The sequence below is a fragment of the Amphibalanus amphitrite genome, unplaced genomic scaffold, assembly GCF_019059575.1.
Source record: "Amphibalanus amphitrite isolate SeventyFive unplaced genomic scaffold, NRLGWU_Aamphi_draft 000029F_arrow, whole genome shotgun sequence".
NCBI lineage: Eukaryota > Metazoa > Arthropoda > Thecostraca > Balanomorpha > Balanidae > Amphibalanus > Amphibalanus amphitrite.
In genome coordinates, this window is record NW_024881525.1 from 950253 (window position 1) to 971556 (window position 21304).

General features: G+C 55.2%; 1 protein-coding gene across 3 annotated transcripts in view; it reads left to right on the forward strand.

Moving 5' to 3' along the window:
- The window catches only part of LOC122366401 (chondroitin sulfate synthase 1-like), an 86192-nt gene that overhangs the window by 53499 nt on the left and 11389 nt on the right, over positions 1 to 21304 (forward strand). For all 3 annotated transcript variants that reach the window (XM_043338629.1, XM_043338638.1, XM_043338647.1), the window contains one exon: positions 18865 to 19005. In XM_043338629.1, coding sequence (XP_043194564.1) covers positions 18865 to 19005 — 141 coding nt within the window. The remainder of the gene's footprint in view (positions 1 to 18864; positions 19006 to 21304) is intronic.

Genomic DNA, 21304 nt, shown 5'->3' on the forward strand with positions numbered 1-21304 from the left:
CAGGGCCGTTCCGATAGAGCCCAGCCTCAGGACCGTTCTCCGCGCGGCCCGTCCGTATAACAGCCGAGCAGCCGTCTATATACGCATTCTCCTGCACCGTGCTAGTAAATATTGTCTTATACCTTTTCAGTGGCCGCTCATTCCGCGCCTCGTATTCAACAAAATGCTGTCACCAGGACTCACAAGTCTTGTCTCTGATATGGTTTCCTTCATTGAGTGAAGGAAAATGCGGTCAATAACGCTGTAGAAACAAAAGGGAATCTTCATTAAAGGGCAAGCTGAATTACCGGGTGGTAGGTAGGTACAGACAGACACTTAAGTCAGCAAAAAGTGGGGGGGGGGCCAGTTAACATTGCTGGCCCCCCACCTCCGAAAGTGGGGGGGGCCATGGCCCCCCCGGCCCCCCCCCCTGTTCCTACGCCTATGCCGGCATCCTACATCCGGGTGGAGAATTAGTGCTTCCGAGCTGCCGCTGGTGACGACTTGGTGCTGGTGATGGACGCAGACAGACTGGTGATGTAGCTTTGAGTTGTCATGGGCCGCCAGACTGCCGGTTTCTTTTGAACAGGCTGGGTCAGGGGTGCCGGCAGGAACTGGTCAAGGCCCTTGGTCAAGGGTCACGGCTCGATCGTTAGCCGGTGACGCGAGGATTCCGGCTAGGGAGTGTTCAGGCTTGTCAGAGTGAAATATGTCTTGTTCGCCGCTATGTCAGCGGCAGACGTCAGAACGCGGACGCTGCGGTTTTGTGGGCGGCAGCAATCCGCAGAGACGCATGGCTATTTGTGGACAGCTCATACTTTTGCGTCAAGATGTTCTCACAGTGTGAGTGTCGATGTGAACTTCTGTGTGAACGGTCGTGATGGACTCAATGTCTTTAGCTAACTGCTTTGGACCTATTGCTCGTCTGGGAGTTGGCCTCCACTATTCGGCTCATTCCTGAAAGTTCATCGCTCGGTCTGTTAGTTCATGAAGTGGAACGGGTGAAAGGTATGATTTTAGGTTTGATTTCGCGCTGCAGCACAGTGCAGACTCTCTCCTTACCTTGTTTGATGCATCGCCCTTCCTACATTCGGACTGGCTTCTCCATTTTTCTTTACCGCAACAAAAGCGCCGCGAAACCGCTTCGAAATCTTAGTGGAATCACTCAGAAACCGCTGCATAGTTGCTAGGTTGGTCTCATCTGTTATGGCCTAGATCGTGGAAGCGCCTGCCAGCAAAATGCATCCTGGTCTCGTCTTATTTTGCCAGCCTGCTCGCCGGTCCATCCGAACACGGAACACGGCTGTCGATCCGTTAATCGTTTCGTCCGTCTGCGCTTCTGCCCTCTGCCATTCCGTCAGTAATTTTCTAAACATCTGCCCGGTTGTCCGTCAGCCCGTTTGCGCACATTTATGCCCAATATGAAAAGAGACCGTCCATCCGTCCGTCTGTCAGCCCGCCCTTCTGTCTGCCCGAGCCTTTGGCTGTGAAAACCTGGCCCTGGGACCTCCTATACCGTCCGTCTGAAACTCGGAACGTGGGCCCGTCTGCGCGCCCGCGTGTGGGCGTGCGACCAAACATTGGCTCCGTCTGGGGCGGCGGTCACGACCGTCAACGCCGGTCTGTGGCTCCAGCCTCTCTGTTTACCCCTGGTGCACCGTGCACGCGGTTTGCGACGTGCACGGGGCGGCGGTGGTTCGGGACCCTGCAGTCGGGCCATGGCGGAATGTGACCTGTCTGGCCTGGAAGGAAGTGAGTGTCATTGTTTGACTGTATAGGAGGGAGGAGAGCGTGTCAGAGAACCGCCAGACTTATAGGCTTTATTGTGCATTGGTAGGCGCTGTTGTCGAAATGCGGAAGTTGTCGAAATCGAAGTCCAGAGCGCACCGAATCCAGTTTGTTTCCGGTATGATGAGAGGCGTAGCGACATTCCTCTGGAAGCATGTTTTGAGTAGATGCGCAGTTCGCTGGAAATGAGAGCCCTTCTCGGACGAAGGACGGTGGGCGGAGGAACCATAAAGGAGGCGGCTAAGTGCCGACTTCCAGCGGATGCTAAACAGGCGAATTTCTGCGTATCGATCGCCCCGGCTCGGTCGTAACGTTCTTTGTGTGGCTCTCGTGGCCTCCCATGCTTCCTGGCCGTGGCCGTGTGAGATCTGAAGCTGCCGCCACTTCCCCTCCCGAACCGTGGGTGGTCCCCGCCCTATACCCACCTACCTTCGTCAGGGATTCGATTTATCCAAACTGTAGCTTGAGGAGATGTCGTAGCTGTGGTATAGCATTAATAGCTTATGCCACATCGCCCCTCATTCCAATCAGCACCGTCCAAGCGCGGGACGTGACCCTATATGGACTTGGCCTGGCCCCGCGAGGTTCACTCCCACCTGGACAACGGGTCCGCGCCGTCGGACCCCTCATCACCGCTGCCCGCTCTCAGTGCAGTGGACCGCGGTGGGCTCTGCTGTGGGCCCGGCCCGCAGCTCGGCCAGAACGGATCAGCTTTCGGAATCCGACACCGGCTCGGCGGCGACTTTTTGCGGCCGGCGGCGGGGGCGGGGAGCGTATGGTGACCGCCTGTGTACCCGGCGAGCGGGTGGCCGGGCGGAACTGCGGCACACTGCGGTGCACCCGACCGAAGGACCCCTTCCTGCGGGGACACCGCGCTCTGCTGGCTGCATGTGGTGATCCGGGAGCATAGAGGATGCATCGCAGATAGTGGGCCGCTGGCAGCTTGCCATTATTGCCATTACTCTATTATTGAAGCTTGCTAATTATTTTTCGGCAACCAGTTTTGAAAATAAATTTATCGAGTTGGTAAAATGTCATCTAGCTTCTTCCTTACTGGCGGGATATAGGGAGGGAGAATCGGCCGTTCTCTTTCACTTTGTGACACAGGTAACGGACGAGAACCGTCGCCAACGACTAATATCCCGGATCCATGTAATCGCTAGCTTCCATGTCACCCTTTTCCCGTCTTTCTGTTGCTGTGACGTGCCGGTTTTCTCCCGCAGACACCTCTCTGCTCCTCGGTACGGTCTAGCTCGCCGATAAAACTCTCCCAAACCGCAGCCGTTCGTAACGGTGCACCGGGCGGCCGGCGCGGTCACCCTATCCCAGAAACAGGATTCCAGCGGGCGCGCTATCTTGTGAAGATCGTGATGAAATAGAAAAGTGTTGTCGTCACCCCCTGCCGTCAAAAATCGCGCCGGGCTACCGTACATCTGCTGATAGGGCGTCTGGTCGACCACACGGTAGCCACGCTGATGGATCCCACGATGAGCCCTGTCTGATGGTCTAGGTGCGCGTCTCGCCATCTCGATATCGTCTAGAGGTACCTATCGACTATCCAGTCGAACTAACGGGACATGGAAACTTGCCGCCACTCAATCAGGTAGCTGTCGCGGCTTGTGGCTACCGACTGCGACCAACCACTCTCCCTACCAATTTATCCGCTTTCTTACGGCCCCACGGCAGGTGACGAACTTGTCCAGATGTCCCTCTCATAGCCCACCCACCGCACTGGTAGGGCGCCCAGGCGGCGGCGTGGGTCGTGTTGGGGTGGCACCCCCGCTGCGCTCGACCGGCGGAAGGCGATTAAGGGGGGGGGGGAGGGGGACCATGTGACCAAGGTCGGCCTTTCGGTTGGTCGGTCGGTCGGTCGGTCGGTCGGTCGGTCGGTCGGCGGGGCGTCGGATCGGGTGTTAAGTGTCAGTGGCGACGCGATAGACTGCACCGTCTTCTGGAGGTGTCAAATGACACAACCTGCTATTATGTGTTTGGCACTTGAGAGGGGATACCGATAGTCGAAGGTGCATCATAATATTCCCTATCAATAGATATTTTCTCCGTTTCTTTTTACTGTTGCATGCATGCAGTTTATAAAGGTCCACCTGTTCCGTTACCCGGGTTGGTATCGGATGGATGATTTCGGGACGGGTGACGGGTGGCGGCCATCAGCCTCAGCGGTCACCATCAAGGCCGGAGGGTCGTCGGCATTGAGACGGCTCCGCCACCTCTGCGGGCGCGTGCCTATGCACCGGGCGTGACGGCCCGGCGGCGGCAGAACCGCGCGACCCCGGGCGGCAGAACCCCGACCCAGGGCGGCAGAACCGCGACCGAAGGGACCGCAGGCCGCAGGGGGAGCGGCTCAGCGTCTAGGCCCACAGAGCCGACCGGCTCGGTGTCTGCGGCAACCCTCTCCTCAGAGTCTGATCGGTGTCTGCTGAACCCCTCTCCTCTGCGCCTGATCGATGTCTGGGTACCCTTCTCCACAATCTGGCATATCCCACCCACCCTTCTGTCAGTGGCGAAACGAGCCCGAAGGCAGCATTCCTCACGTTACCCGCGTTGCCAGCCATTTTGTGCCGCCGCGTCCCGGGTGTAAGGCCCACAGACCCGTCGAGCAAGGGTTCAGTCCCCCGCGGCGACGGCCAGTGTTGTTTTCGCTTGGCGGGTTCAGGGGTGACCATTGATTGCCAGCACAGTGGAGATCCCTTGGCCCTGACCTCCGAGCCACCGACCGCCAAATTATTTGAACCTTGAAAATATGTTGTTTTGAACGTGCAGGGTTGCGTCAGCTTCAGATTTTTGTTTTGAAGAGTGGGACCTATATGTTTTCCGGTGCGAGTCGCCGTGGTAACAAGGGGTTCCCATAGTAATCGGCAATGGGTAATCCGCAGTATACGTTCTATCGTAATGGCAGATTAACCGTGCGTTCTCCCATGGTGTGTCTGCGCTAGTAAACATGTTGTTTTCCTCCTCTGTCAGATAACCTTTTTATTTTATTTCATTTTAAAGGACATGGCCGCCTATTACTTACCGCGATGAAATAGCACAAATGAACAATAAATCGCTGAATCTGGCTAATTCAAACGCTAAAACCCATGCAAATGCACGCTCGTTTGATTTGGATGCGTACCGACAGGCCGCCTCCCTCCACCAAGGCGTTGCCAAGAAAACCGAGTAAGTAGTAAGTACGTTTGCTTTCAAGGCGATGCCGAGTAAAGCGAGTTTGTAAATTATATGCAAATCGCTAGGAGTGTCTCATCGGACTAAACTGGCAATGTGATAGACGTTTGTCGTGATGGCCACACTCTAAAGCATTCAAGCGTCTGTTACCGATGACACGCCTGTTACCGATGTCTGCTGGATATTGCGGCTTCTGCCAACGTCTGTTGTACGGCACGGCTCTGATACCGATAGTGGTATCTTCTGGATGGTTATACGGCCACATGGCGAGGGGGGGCAGTGCCATCGACTGACGTCATCTGATAATGCTAATTACGACCGGCGGCGGACGGTGACGGCAGGTGTGCTGAGCAGTGACCGTCAGCGCTGCGGTGACCGGTGACTGGTGATGGCCGGGGGTTAACGGGGGGACATGTGAGGGGCGCCCAGCGGCCATCAATTCCTGATGAGTGCGGTGGTAGGTGACAAGGTCGTATGGCTCCGCACACCTGCCCTGGATGACGTCACACTCGCCCCAGCGTGACGGGAATGTGACGCGCAATGGAGCGTCTCACTCTCGGAAGGTGCCCGCCTGCCCTCTGACGGAAGAACACGTCTGGCGGCGTCCAGTGGCGGCCTCGGTGACCGGTTTTCGATGCAGAGCTGGAATGTGACCCCGGAGATGAGATGCACGAGCGGTGTCTCATTCAGTGAGCGGGCCCCGGCCATCCTCCTGGCTCGGCGCCAGTTCAAGGCACTTTGTCAGGTGTGACACGCAGGGAAAGTGTCTCGACGCGTCGGAATTTACTTTCCTGCGATGATAAGCTGTCCGTACCAACCACTGCGAAGTTTCATGCCAATGAGTGGATTTGTCAGACGAAGAATAATTCAATACCAGTCGTCTCGTGACTCACACACTCAACTGTCACTCCCTAGCCAAATTTAAGTAGCCCTCCGATCATAAAACGGCTTAAAGTACCATCCTTATTACTCAACCCCCATATAACTCCAAATGACTGACCGCAGTATGCGTGTGTGACTGGCCCTGGCTCTGCAAAAACTGCGCGCGACGCGCCTCCTTATATGACACATAATGACTGGTGCGTGGAGGATCCCACCTTGATGATATAATGACCGGCACTTCACGGGGCCTGTGATGGGGGCACTCAACCCCACACGGTGGTCAGAACCCGAAATCGGCCAGTCTGCCACGCAACTTTAGTCGTCCTGGATGACCAAGTCGGTCAGTGCCACTGACCCTGTCGCCGGCCCGGCCGCCGCCAATGCCATCGCCACCGCCGCCGCCGCCACCGCCATCGCCAGCGCCACGGCCAAACTCGAACGTCGATGTCCATTTACAGCCTCCCAGCCCTGCCGCACTGAAGGCGAGATTCCCCACGCGATACGACGGCGGCTCAGGCGCTGCGGTGGATCCCGGCTCTGTAAGCCGCTCTCTGTCCGCGCCGCTGGTCTCTACATACAGGCAGCCAGACGCCGAAATCGCCGGTGTTTAGTCCGCAGCCAGCCAGCCGGCCAGGCAGACCTGGGGCGGGGACGGGTCTCCCGTCTGCCGCCAGGGGCACTTGGCGCGTCCCGTCGGATCATCCCCGGCGGTATGTGCGGCTGATGCTGACCCGTCTGACCCGTTGGACCGCCGCGGGCGATGAGCTGCTGCGGCTCGGTGGACTCAGGTGGGGTGGCCGCCGGGGTCAGGAGGGGTCAAGGCCGTCCGGCGCGGCCGGGCGGCGCGCACGGCTGTCGGCTGGCGCTGCCGAGGTCGGTGAAACCGTTTGTGCCGGACGACTACCGGCGTGTCAAGGGCGTCTGGGAGCCGGCTGTGGCGTGCAGCGAGGTCATGTCAGGTCAACTGGAACAGGAAACGGTGCGGAGATCACGCTACCATTAGCCACACTCTGCGGAGTGGAGCACCTCACCTCCGTAATGGCGTCGTGCCACGTTCCAGCTATCTTTTCAACTGTTTGAAAGCTGCATACTTTGGCAAATTTCATTGTATTGATAGGCTTATGGGAATGAAGCTTGATGTGATTCCTGACCGGGCGATGATTCAGTGTTTGCGGATATATTGTCACATTTAATGCCGCAAATAAGGTCATTCAGCTGCCACATTTAGCTATCGAGACGGCCGGATGCCAACTACCTACAAATACTACAGACTTTTGTCTCTTTTCTTATGTTCTGTTTTCTACTCTGCTTTGTTCTGCTCTTTTCTGTTCAGCTTTCTTCCTCTCTCACCCAAACACTCTCACTTTGCATTAATCACCGAGTCGTGATATACCTACTTCACGACCGTGACGTCTATGCCGCTGTACCTGATTGTGACCTAATTAGGGACCGAACAGCGAATAGAGAAGATCGATCGCTGCGTCGTTTAGCGTAGCCCATGATATAAGGGTGCGCTTTGGGATTGGATTGGTTTATTTTTTATAATTTCTTCATGCGTCTACGCTTGATCATGATGAGTAAATTAAGTCTTATCGCAGTAAAGTGTGGACAGATTTGGCACACCGCGGGAATTGTTCCAAGGTTTTGTGGATCCTTTTTGCTTGTAGGGCCTTCGGAGCTCCTCAATTATCGATACTTTATCAAAACTCTGACGTCCCTGGGGTGGTTGTTTGTTTCGCATGAAGGACGGAACTCGGTTCACTCCATTTCACTGAGCCCCCAGTGCAGCATGGAAGCGAAAATGGAAGCACGCCTTCTGTTTATCACTGGCTTGCCGTTAGCTTTATTTGTAAGCCTTCGTTGTTGAGGTGTTGTTTCACACGGTATTCGGGTGCCGGGTATTAGGTATAGTTCCGCTCCTGTAGACATGTTGGCGTTTTGTATGCATGCCACGAATCGTGAAAGGAAGGTGTAGATTCTGTATTCCTCAGCGCGCACCCTCACACCGTCAGTCCATCTCGCTCACTGACTCACCGCCTGCCCGGACACAGCTTGGCCCCGGCGGCAGCGACCTGACACCGCCTGAGCGAAGTCCATCCGACTCGCATCGCGGAAAGCATCACTTAGCATCGAAAAGCATCACTGAAACTACACTCCACCCTTGATCTCAAAGGATCAACCCATCGATTGGAAATACTGGGCCTGTCTACGTTCCCGCTCGCTTCTACGTGGAATCTGTCGGTCCTCCTCGCCCACAATCTCAGCTGACTCTCCCTCCACGACTTCCGGCCCACTGTTCCCCTCTGAGCCCGCATCATTCACCACCGGCACGGTAATGACCAGACTCTCACCGTCCCTCTCTCCCTCACTTTCGCCCTCACTAACGGGCCCCTCCTCGACGGCGGCATTCCGTCGGCGTAAATTTCTCACGTGCCATGGCACTCCATCGACTTCTACGACCTGCTCAGAAACGACATCAGACACCGTGCCGGGACGCGACGCATCAACACACCGAGTTCCCCGACGACGTACCCAGACAGGGTCGCCAACACGATACGCGGCTGCCTCACTGTTCACTGGTACGGGGTTGGGCGTCGGCGGTGCAGCAGCGGGCCGCACATTGTCCCTCACATTGTACCGGAACACGACACTCGCGGGTGCAGATCCACCCACGCGCGGCGTTACATTGTACAGGTGGACTGCCTCGGCCACCGAGCATTGTTTTCGCGCAGCAATGACCTTGATCGTGCGATGGTTCCGCTCAACTATCGAATTGCCAGCCGGCTCATGAACCGCCCTAAATCGAAGACGCACGCCCCACCTCGCTGCAAAAGCCGCAAAACTCCGACTGCGAAAGATGGTGTCATTATCACAAAGCAGCTCCTCAGGTGCCCCGCGCTCGAAGAAGATCTGTTCGAGCTGAGCGATCGTGACATCAGCGTCCGGACGACTCAGGTGTCGCCACAGACAGAACCGCGAGGGTCCACAGTCCACAACCGAGAGAAACGACTGGCCCCGGTAGTGCGTTACATCAATTGCCAGTCGCTTCCATACGTCAGGCACTTCCAACGAGCCATGCCTCCACTTCATTGGCGCCGGATCGATTGAGCGGCATGCGTCACACTGGCTCACCACATTTTGCACTTGAGCTCGCGTCACGTCCTTTGAAATGTCACGCCGTGCAAAGTACAGTGTCCGACGAACCCCGGGATGTCCGGCGCGGTCATGCACTCCTGCGATGGCCTCCGCAATATCAGCAGAGCCTCCTGGTGCAAGCTGATCCTCCGTCCGGTCCTCTGCCGCGCCGGCCGAGTCTCCCCGCGGCGTCATCCGATCCACCTCAGCGCTGCTACCACCTGCAGCTGCGACTTGATCGCCTCCTCTCAGTACTGCCGAACCCGATGAATCGTCAACAGTGTTAGGCAATGCCAGCCCATTGGCCGCAGCCTCGCAGACGGCCATTGTCTCAGTAGCTGCAGGCGATGACTCATCACGCACCCAGTCTTTCGGCACTCGGGTCAGCTCGTCTGCTCGATTCGCTGCGCTCCGCACTAGAGTTACAGACAGCGACAGCTCGAGCTCATCCACCAGCTGTCGAATCATGTCGACCCTGCGTCTGATCAACATCTCTCCGTGTGCCTTGGTGCGCAGCCGAGTGCGGCCGCTCAATGCATCGTTGATCCAACGGTGCACTGTGACCGAGTCCGTGCGCAGATCGATGACACGCATGTCCCAAGCGACGGCCACGTTGATGCCTCTCACGGCCGCATTTAGCTCCGCAACATTTATGTGTGTGGATTCATCCTTCCTCAGCCAGCATCCGTCTTCAATGACGTCGCCGTCAGGTGACTCCACCACCACACCCGCTGCTACGGAGCTCGCATCCACCCAAACCACAGCGCGGTCGCTCCGCACGCTCCACAGACCGTGTGCCGGATCGTGACTGGCTACCCGAGCCGCGACATGACTAATCTGCTTCTGCAGAACTCCGTCGTAGGTGATGTCATCCCATCCTTGTGTGACGTCATTCACGCGTCGTTTCAACCAGGCCACGGCAGGGCGGAGCCAACCACACACGGGCATGTGAGCGATCAGGCGTCCGCACCACGAGAACACTCCACGGCGCGTGAGCACAGCCGGTGGTGGTCCGACTGGGTTGTCTCTGCTCCACACCAGCCTGCCAAGCTCCCGTGAGACTCGCAGACCGAGCAGACGCGCACCGCCTGCCGCCCGCTCTGGAGGCTTGCACTCGAGACCAAAGTTCGCCAGATGAGCCACCACTCGCTCTGCGCTAACAATGTCCTCGTTCACCAGCAGATCGTCCACGTACGGAAGCACTGCCCGGTTTACGTCCGCGTCACGTTCCAGAACCGTCCGAATCACCGCCTTCATGACGAGCGGAGCCACGCACAATCCATAACCGAGCCGTGTCAAACAATGTCTCTGGTTTTCGATCATCACCGTCTGAAACGGCCACAGCTGGCGGTCAACCTGAATCTGCAAATACGCGTGACGTAGATCTACGACCGCAACGTTTTCGCCATGTCGTCGCCACTTCCTCAGTTGGTCCGCACAGACGTCTGCGTCAGCTGTGTGAGCTGTCAAGTAGTTGTTCAGTTCACGATAGTCAAGCACAGGTCTCACTTTCGATTTGTTCTTTTGTTGGACTGCCATTAAAGGCACCAGACCCTTTGGTGGGCCAAGCTCTGACTCGTTGTAGGGAATAAGCCAGCCCTGCTCCACCCAACGTTTGAGTTCATCGTCAAATTCACGGCGAGCGTCACACGGCACCCTGTACTGTGCGACAGTGTTCTGCAAGCACTCCGGCTCTGCTCCGTCAGTCCACTTCCATTTCATTCTCCACGCCTTAGATGTCGGATCAAAGTACACGGCATAATCTGGTGCATCCACAACTGGTGCCCGGTCCGGGTGCAGGTCGGTCGGTGTCGGTTCGGGTTGCGCCGCCGTCTCATTGCAGCCCGGATGCAGCGATGAGGCTGCTCCATCCGAGACGCCACTGGCAGCCGCTGCAACTGGAGCGGCCGGCACAGCTGAGTCCACTCCAAAGTTCACTTCACTGGATGCACTAACGAACACGCCCTGCAGAGCAGTCACACCGTTCATTCCCAGAATGAATGAAAAGTTCAAAGGCTTTCTAGCAGACACCAGCACTTCCAACTCAACTCGAGCACCAAACATGGTCTGCACTGACACGTAACCTCTGCCTTCGCATGCGTATCGTTCTCCACTCAGTGTCACAACGTTGATTCGCTCCGCAGACCAGCGGCGGCAAACGGAGGAGTGCGCGACGCTCACGGTGCATCCGGTATCCACGAGGGCTCGACACATCACTCCGTCCACCGACAGGCGCGTGGTCGGCAGAGCGCCACTCACTGGTGAGCCGGAGAGGAGGCTGGCGCTGAGGCCACCTCTCCGCCGCCGTTTTCCGGGCAGGTAGCTGCCACGTGGCCGGGTCGGCTGCACCGGAAGCAGAGCCTGCTTCCGCCCAAACCACCTCGACGTCCACGGCCACCTCGACCACGAAGACAATCGCGGGCCAAGTGGTTGGGCTGTCCGCACGCATAGCAAACGGTGGCTTCCTGACGGCGCGGACCGCGGTGGTCTGCCGCTGCAGCTACCCCCAGAACGCCATCTCGACAGAGGATAGCACGGGCCCGGTCCACCATCTCCGACAGAGACAGGGACTCCATGCGGGCGCCTGTCTGGAGAGCGTGCCGCACGGACTCGGGCAGTCCTGCCACAAATGCGCAGCTCAATCCCTCTTCGTTAATGCCTCCGAAGATCGACGACAGTCTTTGTAGGTCCGCCAGAAACACATCGACGGACTCGTCGACCCGCAGCTGGCGATCTCGGAACTCTTCGTAGGCTTTGAACTTGTCGACTGCAAACGCACGCTGCAAAGCCGCCTTCACTTTCCCTGCGTCCGCCTTGTCGGCTTCACTCAGTTGGCGATAAACAGCCGAGGCACCCCCTGTCAGTCTCAACGGCACCACCACGGCCAAGTCCACTGCCGGTTTTTGCAGGCCACACACCAGTTCCACCTTCTCATACCAACACGGAAAGTCACTAGTGCCATCATACTCCGGGATGAATTTCAAGTCGAAGTTCGCCATGATGGCCGAAATAGCTTGTAGATTCTGTATTCCTCAGCGCGCACCCTCACACCGTCAGTCCATCTCGCTCACTGACTCACCGCCTGCCCGGACACAGCTTGGCCCCGGCGGCAGCGACCTGACACCGCCTGAGCGAAGTCCATCCGACTCGCATCGCGGAAAGCATCACTTAGCATCGAAAAGCATCACTGAAACTACAGAAGGCCTTCCGGCTGGTAAGGCTGCTGCTAACGTTTGCTTGTGCTTCGTACCTACCTTCGGGACTAATGACTATGTGTGATGTGAAAGCGCGTTGTTAGCTCTCGCTGGGTAAAGTAAATATGAGTGTGGAATAAGCGATGTTTTCCACGGCGTACCTTAGTCTAAGTCTCATTCGCGACGGTGAGCTGGTTGTATACCAACAGCATAGCTCTGTATTTTTTTTTTTAAATTTAGCTCGAATGTTTGAATGGACGGATTGACAGAGCCGGGGCCCACGCTAAGCAGAGCTTGTTGCGTAGACCCCGACCCCTACCATCCGATCGCGCAATTCCGGGTAACGGGAGAATTTTGATGCCAAAGTTTAACGTGCCCTTCAAAGCCGGACACGGCCTGTCCCACTCAACTGACTTCAACTGGCTGCGGTTGCTCCCACCAACCGCAGACCATCCCCGTCAGGAGTCTCAAATATCGAGCGCCGGAGCGACTCGAACCCGGGCTCTCACTACCGGGAGTCCGGTGCTCTACCAACTGAGCTACGGGACAGGCTCGGGTAATGACCTGCGCCTGAACATATGCCATGTTTGCATGCATTGTACATACAGTGGAGCGCAAACGTTTGTTAAACTTATTAATGCGAGCATGATTCTGGAAGTGTAGGTACTTGCTGCATTGCACTGCATATTACATACAACATGCGCCGTTCTTGCCTGCCCGATCGAGGCCAGTGGCCTTTGGTCACGGCGAGTCCAATACTGATGTAGGTAATTCTTAGATTCCACGTTGATATTTTAATGTGTTTGGCAATTTCCACATCATTAGGTTTAATTAGTCTCGATTTAAAATCGATCGATAGGCAAGGCTTTAGGTATTATATATTCAGATTTCAGGCTGACAAATGCTGGAGCCAAATGGGATAAGTGTCTTACTAGCCAAGTTGTTGGCTACTTTACTGCAAAGAACACACCACTTGGTGCAAACATGCTTTCTTAATTATGCTTAAGCGCAGAAATATGCATTGTAGTATTGGAATTCCCACGCTGCAAAACAGTTCCTGCAACTAGCTGCAATTAATGATGCAAATGCCGACTGGATCCCCCAGCATGGTCAAAAATCCGAAAGGCTTGCAAAATCTATTCGATGCGATTCTGTTTGACGAGTTTTAGATAACTACCAGATTCTAAACAACTGCCGCCTTTTCCCACGAGAGCATGGCGGGGTGGCCAACCGCACGACCGACTGACCTGACCGTTTGGCTCTCAGCTATGCCGATCTCTGTTCTGCCTTCCATTGTGCTCAGTCATTTCCAAGCTCTCTTTTGCTCCTGCGATGTCAGAACATAGATGCGCTGGACCTGGCCTTTCTACTCCGTAAGGGCCCGCTTGTGATGCTACCAGTGCCTTATCATCGGCTAGTGAGTGAGGGTGTCTGGAAACCAGCTGGGATGTCTGGTGCCCCGTCTGTGTCGTCTGAGTTTCAGAGATTCAGTGCCTGAGCTCTAGAGGGATGTCTGGACTCGCGAATGGGCTTAATGAGACTTTGTAGTTTGTGCTATGCTCCGGCTGTCTTGTCCTGTCCATCTCGGTCGGCAGATGGTTCCGGGGGTGCCGGGGACGCGCCGCGCATACCTGTACCATCGAGCGCGCGCTCGGCCGGGCCCTGTGACCTGCACGGCGCGGCTAATGGCCGGGTGAAGGACGCAGTCGGCGTAAATCTGCCGCGCGCCGGGGGAGGCCGCGTCTGCTCCCCTCCCCACCCCTCTCCCGTTCCTCGAACCCGCCCCTCAGCCTCTCCATCGCCGGGCTCAATCCGCACACCCGCTCCTTGTTCTCGGCCGGTCTTCTCTCCCCTCCCCTCCCCGCGCGGCCGGTCTTCTCTCTTCTCTCCCCTCCCCTCCCCTCCCCGCGCGGCATCCCGTTCTGTCCACGGCGAACGGTGCTCGCCGCGTGGCGTCGTCACGACTCGGACCGCTCCTCTCGTCTCTGCACCCTCTCCCCTCCTTCCCAGACGCTCTGGCGCGGCATTCTCACGAAGTCGACTGGATAACCTTCGCCGTGACCGATGGCAGTGGTAGTCACTGTCAGCCTCCCCCGCGGGCTCGGGCGGCCGCATCGACGGCGTTCCGGGTCCCGGGCGCCCTCCGCCATCACCCCAGCCTCGGCAGATGAGGCGCCCGGTGGTCGTAACTGAGCTGGTGTATCTTTTTGTGGTTGAAAAGTTTTTCGGGATTTTAATTAGTGGATGGGATACATCGTGGTAAATAAGGCTGTCTTTTTGCCCATGAATTATGAGGAGATATGGCTCGTTTACAACAGAGATGTTCTTTTACAGGGGGCTTTTTTTGCTATTGATGCGAGTCAAATTAATGATTTGTACCGTTAGGCACAGCTGCTGTGATCAACATTTCGTGCGGTGCGGCCGAGGGTCCTGGGGTGGTTTGGTCAGATAATTTAGAAGGAAGAGAATCTTCTTTTCTCCTTCGTAGAGGATGGAATTCCCGTCACTGGGAATTGTTTTTCGGCCCTGAGCTGTGGTCTTGAGCGTGTTCTCCGTCGCCATTTGACCTCGCTTGGTCACGGTGTCTCAATCGGTCGTCAATCGTCATACACGTCTTTGGTGATATCAGTCTTCGGCGTGGCGCCCGGTGGAGCTTTACGATCTTGAACATCAGAAGCCGATGCTCTCGCGAGTCTCGTGCTCCAGCTCCTGTTTGTTACGTGTTTTCCGCACCTGTCCCTCGTCACCAGCATTCTAGCAGTTGTTTGTCGCGTGCTCCTCGCACCCATCCATCGTCGCAAACATTCCTGAAGATGCCCATTCTCCACCTGTCCGACGAGTAATGTGTCATCAGATGGTCTGAAAGGTTTCACCTTCTTGACGCGGTCCCCTGTCAGCTGCCGCACTATCTTCGTGTCAGGCTACCGCATACCCTATAGTAATGCTTCATTCTGTTGTGCACACCTGTCACCTAATGCCGTCTGTCGTCTGTCCAGACCGTGCCGGTCTGTCTGAACATTCTGAACAAACACTGTGCCTCGCTTACTTCAACGCGCGCCTGCACCCTATTAGCTTATCGCGGCTTGAATGCGGCGGCCGTTTCCTCACCTGTTCCTGGTGCTGCTCAGTGCTCATGAGCCTATCCTCATAACCTGAGGGCGTGCTGTACTCGTGACTCAGAGCCAGCGGAAGAACCCGTACCGGCCCTTCAGGCGATCGGAAACCTCGCTTCTGAGTCACTCCCGGCCCACTGGCGGCTCGGTCTGCTGGAAATGGGCGCTGTTATTCGGCAACGCGCAAGGCCAGACGCATTTCCGGCCCCGTCGAGGTCTGCTCGGCTTGACCTGCCCTGGTGAACCAATCCCACTCGACTGAAAACCACAGCCCACGTGGGCCAACCAGGCCGGCTGGGGATGCTTTATGAAGCGGCCAGAGCCTGTCACTTTCCAGCTGGGCTGCTTTTTGTCGCCAGCGCTGTGCGCAGGCCTGCGTGGTGGTCGTTTTTCCTCCTTTGGCGGCATCTGCCGCCCCGAGTCGGCACCGTCTGTCAGCTGCACACAGCTTGCGGGTGAAGGTCGCCCTGTTGGGGTCAGACTGCGGCGGCCCGAGTCCAGGGGGCGCCGGGCGAGGGTGGGAAGTGGCCGCGGAAGGGGTCGGTGGCGTCCCTTTCCCGCGGGAGGGACGGGGGCATACGCCGATTACCGAGTGTCCACCCGTCGGCTACCGCGGGCGGCCGGCCGCCGCGGGGGTCGGTATTCCCAGAACCCCTCGGCGGCCGGGCGTACGCGGACCAGCGCCGGATGTTTTCCACCAGTCCACCGTCTACAGGGGCGCCGCCGGTTCAACGCACCGCGCCGCCGAGTTTCGTCACATGCGTGAAGACGGACGGTGGGCGGTGCCGCCTCCGCCGCCCCGGCCGGCCCGCGCGACCTGTTGATGGTCGTCCAGGTTCAACGAACTGGTGCGTGGCGCCGCTCGGTACGGCGCCGACCTCGTCAGGAATGTCCGAGGCCGCCGCCGCCGCCGCGGCCGGGGGCGTCCCGTGCTTCGTGTGATTCACGGCGAGCGTCCGTGCTATCGGTGCGCTCGCTGCGCCTTTTTGCAGCGGCTCGCACGCGGCGCCGCGCTGCCCCAGGACCCGCGGGCGGCGCGGCCGATGACGGCGGCGGCAGGAACAATGACGCCGTCCCGCCGGCGCCGGTGATGACGTCTCGACGGCGCCAGCGATGACGTTTAGATGGCTGCAGAGACGGCGGGTGGCGGGCGGCCGGCCGGCGGCTGACGGCTAAAGGAGTGACGAGTGAGGTGGCGGCGGCCCTGTCAATCGAACGGACTCGGGGGGTTGCTGCTTGCATCACCGTCTTCGTTTCACAGCCGATGGTAGCAGCGCTAATAGGGTGTGAGGACGGACAGCGACCATCTTGGTGAAGAGTCACCAGGACTTCGATCGACAGGGAACTGACCCATCGCTCAGACCATCGCGCACGATAGGACCGCGCCCGGAATTAGCGCGACATTGGTGGATTTGGCGACCTTTCCCAAATTGAGTTAAACTGTGTCACGTAGTTCAGAAATGTCCATGGACCACGAATCTGCAAATATTTTTCGTCCATAGTGTACAGCGTCCGCGCCACATCAGCCCAAACACAAAGTTTTGTGCCAAGCATCGTAGACCCGTTTTCGTACGGAGAAAAATAGCAGCTAATGTAGGTAAAAAATATATCTATTAGACGGCTTTATCAATATTTTCGACGTCTAACCTGATAGTTTAGACCATGGGCTACACGATGGAAGGAAAAAACTCATATCGGAATATATAAATACGCTTCAAATGCTAAGTTTTTTTGGTGCTTTAAAAATTGTGAGTTAATTTTACTGTTATAGATATTCTGGAATGCCGATATAAAAATTCCCGCTAGGTCCCGCTGTTCTTTTATCAATATGGTGTTTACCAATCAATTGCCTTTCAGAAAATGTATAATTTAGCTGCGTCAGCCTGCGGCAGCGAAAATGAGGGGCATTTTTTACTCCAGGTCGCCGCGGCCGGGAGCCGCGAGTAACAGAACCTCAGGAACCGAACAAGGTTGCCAAGTACCAACTATATTAAAGTTTTGTCCGGACATATCCGTACCTTCTATCGGAGTTTCTGATACACTTTTCTGACCCGTAATAAATTTGTTATATAGTCATGTAGGCCATCAGATTCCCATCTTCACGCTTTTGGTGGCTACATTATTTGCTTATCGGAATTTCCGGTGCCGTCATGACCTGGCCTGACAGGTGCTGCCGTCTTATCACGTGACCGAGCGGAGTCGAGGTCAGGGCAGGTCAACCGATTAATTAATAATTAATTAATGAATTAATTAATGATTAATTAATTAAATTAATCAGAAATTGCTTAGAAAGTACACCGATTACCATTTTTATGATTCTACCATCCTTTTCATGTGAAAAGCGGGCACGAAATATGAAAAAGTACCGATGTCGCGCTAATTTTCGCTCCGGTCCCATTGTGCATCGGCATGGGTGAGCCTTGGCTACTGCCCATGGCCGTTCGTTCACTCTAGTTGATTTGCCGATTCGTGGTCGACCCAATGTCACTTGCTAGTCTTTGGCTAGCCGTATAGGTCACTGGCCGGCCGTTTGCCAACGGTGACCGGTCAGGAATGCCCCTTCTCACCGTCGCCGCGCGGCCACTTTGTTTTCCGTGACGTGGCGTTTGCGGGAGCCGGTCGGTAGCATTGTTGGTGGGGCACTGCGGCGTGGTATTGCGGATAAAAGCGTGAGACTGGCCTGCAGGGCCCACTGCCACTGGGCGACTGCTACCGTTTGCGAGGTCTGCTCCACGGATAAACATACATAGAACTATTTCAGGCCCGGATCACCCAAACATATGGACGTTTACGGTCTCCCGCAGGCCCCTCTAAGTGATGAAACGTCATGCGTTTACAAAAGTAATGCGTTTACAAAAGTGATACTAAGCGATAAAGTGAAATGTAACTGCATCCAACAGCCAACTGTAAATTAAAAACACACGTTTTCAGATTGTTGTGTGCTCACTGAAGTTTTTGGCTTTTCGGCGTTTGAGCACGCTGCACATCATGGACCGACAGTCATCATAGACGTCAGTTCTGTTGATCAGCTGCACGCTGAATCAACAGCGCTGCCTCAACATCCCGTTCTGCACGAGCGAGCAGCCGTAAATAAAGCAGACGAGAAACAACATGCGAAGCTCTTGCCGTGCTGTCGGTGATGTCTGATCAATGACGATATGATATACTTGTGGGCTGTGGCACCCCGTCTCGCGCCTTCAGCCTCAAAGAGACGATCCGGAACGGCCTGTGTTGACACGGAAAGATATTCCTGTTGTTTAGATAGTCCGTGCACCAGTTCTCGATCTGAAATCAGTCTTGCATAACCAATGGACACTGAGATAATGGTAGAAGCGTGTACTGCTGTGGTTGTTAGCAGTGTGGTGTCATGTTCCATGTCATCTGTCAGCCATTTCAATCTTTTCTCACATGTATTCTCCCTGTTTTCTATACATTTATTCATATCGTGTGCTCCCATGATTCTCCAAACTCGATCTCCTTCGCCGCTAGCAAGCTATTTAGGACGGCATTCAAGAAATGACGACATTCTGCGATGACTAAATGCGTTACACGTTTTTTGCACCTTTCTAACCGCATTCACCCTCTGTTTTCAGATGCGCGAGATCTTCTATCACGACCAGAAGGGCACGGACGCGTTCACTGGCAACCTGAAGGTTCGCAAGTTCCTCGGCACGATAACGCTGCACCCCATCAAGGTTCCCACGCTGCTGTACCGTCTGCACAACTTCTTCCTGGTGAGTGCTGGCCTCCACCGTGATGGTCTCCAGTTGAAACTTTGTGTGTCCTTTTGTGGAACTACCGTATTTCATATTAGAATGCTTCTTTTTTAACTTTAAAATATATATTCTGTTAGTAACCTTCACCGAAAACACTATTTATAAGCTCATTCAGGATTTAGCAGCGATTCGATTGTCACACCAGTCGCCACTCGTTTTAGTTGCTATAATAGCATTTACGGGAAGAGATTAGCCACTTATTTAAACGTCCGCATCTCTTCATCAGATAAGTAAAATCTCAAGCAAGTGCTAAAATAAATAAATGTCATTAAAAGGTCATTTGTTGTTTGGTCTTTTCACGGAGCCTGCACTCTGCAGTTTATTTGACACTACGATAAGCCCTGAAGGTGATTTTCTTTTACAATAGATCACCTTTCATTGTAAACCTAATTGATGGCTGTGGTATTTAATGCTGAAGCATACCTAATGCGTCTCAAAAGTTTCCGGTTTTTCTAGTAGGCACAGTTTTGTAGAGGTAGGTACCTATACTGTCATGGAGCGACTGCTCTTTACTGGTGCCCAAACAATATATGAGGAGATTTTACAAAGTCTTCTTTTGCTTTCGTCGTGCGGCCACTGTGGTATGCACTATGCAGTCATGGTAAATAATTGCCGGACCTGGCGCTTGAGAGCAGCCGTGGTTTGTGGGCTTTGGCACTGTATGCCGAGTACACGGATGTCGTGTTGACCCCGAACCTGTCAGTTTCACACGGAACTGCAGCTATAGTTATATTTATTTAATAATTGCATTTTAGATAGAATAAAATCACAAGGAATAACGATAAAGCTTGATTAAACCAACTGCATATTGGCAATTCACAAATGTTTAGGGCTCCACAAAGTCCAGATGCTTTTTCAAAATGTCAGTGTTTTGCCCGCATAGCCAGGCGCGTAACCACCACTGGGGACCGGTCCTCAGTAACTTTTGTGTTACTGGGGACCGTCCCCAGTAAAACCGACCACCTCTTTAATTTGCATAGCCAAATAGGTATTGTCTCTAGATCAACGTGAAGAGTGATATGTACTATGGCCACGGAAGACATTTTAAGAATATCTTTCGACAATACATTTCAATGTACATATTTAGATTTTGTGTTTGCCAACAAAAGTTCTAAGACACCTAAAATACAAGGAACCGAAGTTAACCGACAGATCGATTTAAGATATTTTTCTTAGATTTTATCCTTAACAATTCCACCCACTGCACGTATCTCACCCCACATCTTAAATATTATATTCGGTCTTCGCGGCCCTCCATGTGGTCCCCAGTAACTTCAGACTCGTGGTTACGCGCCTGCGCATAGCGCAAACGTTAACTAACTTATTGGCGTTTGTTTTTGGTCGTCATTATCTACCACAAACCTTCCGTTCCCAAGAAGTAACTCGCACATAAGATAAACTGTAAGACCTCACGCACAAAAACCACTCGAAGCGAATTGCTGATGGCATCTCTCGAATCAAAAGACTCGCAACCCTGCCAGCTGCACGGGCGAAGTTGCGCGTCCTTTGCTGTGTGGTGCCGCCGCCTCGCGCGATGTTTTGCTCCCTCTGTAGACGATCTGTGGGAGACGCTCGGAATAGCTGATTGGCGCCTTCGACTCGACTCATTTTCTCGGCATCTCCGGTCGGATCGCGCCCCTTTGTAGGTATACGACGTCATCAGCGGCGGGGTATGTCATTTCCATCAATTAAAGTCGGCACCAAGGCCGGCCGTCTGGGCGGCCGTGTCGCTGCGGCGGCGCTATGATGTTCCGCTCGAATGCTCGTCTTTGGGCTCCGCGGGTACCGTCACCGTCCCGTTCGGTTCGCAGTACTCGAGTACCGCGCGGACTCGCGGAGGGCAGGCAGGGGCACTGCGCGGCTCCGTCTGACCGTCCGTGCTTACACGTGATGGTGGTGAGCGGGGAACACCAGTCCCTCTCCCAGTCCGGTCCGCACAGTGTCCCCAGTCGACCGGTGGGACCGCTGGTCGGAGCGGCGGGCGTCTGACCGTGCCGACGATAGCGGCAGTGGCGCAACGGCGACGGCAACTTGGGATGCCGCGGCGCCCGATGTCCTTGGCCAAATCGGCCGCCGCGAGGGGACGGTGACTGTCGACTGTCGAGAGGCCCACCAGACGACCTTCGACGCGGATACATTGCACGCGCCTTATGTAAATAGGTCACAATTGGTTCGGGGAGGCTGGTGATTGTAGTGAATCCTCGCAAAAATTTGATGAGCCGCCCGAGGAACCTTCAGCAATATGTCACTGGTTATG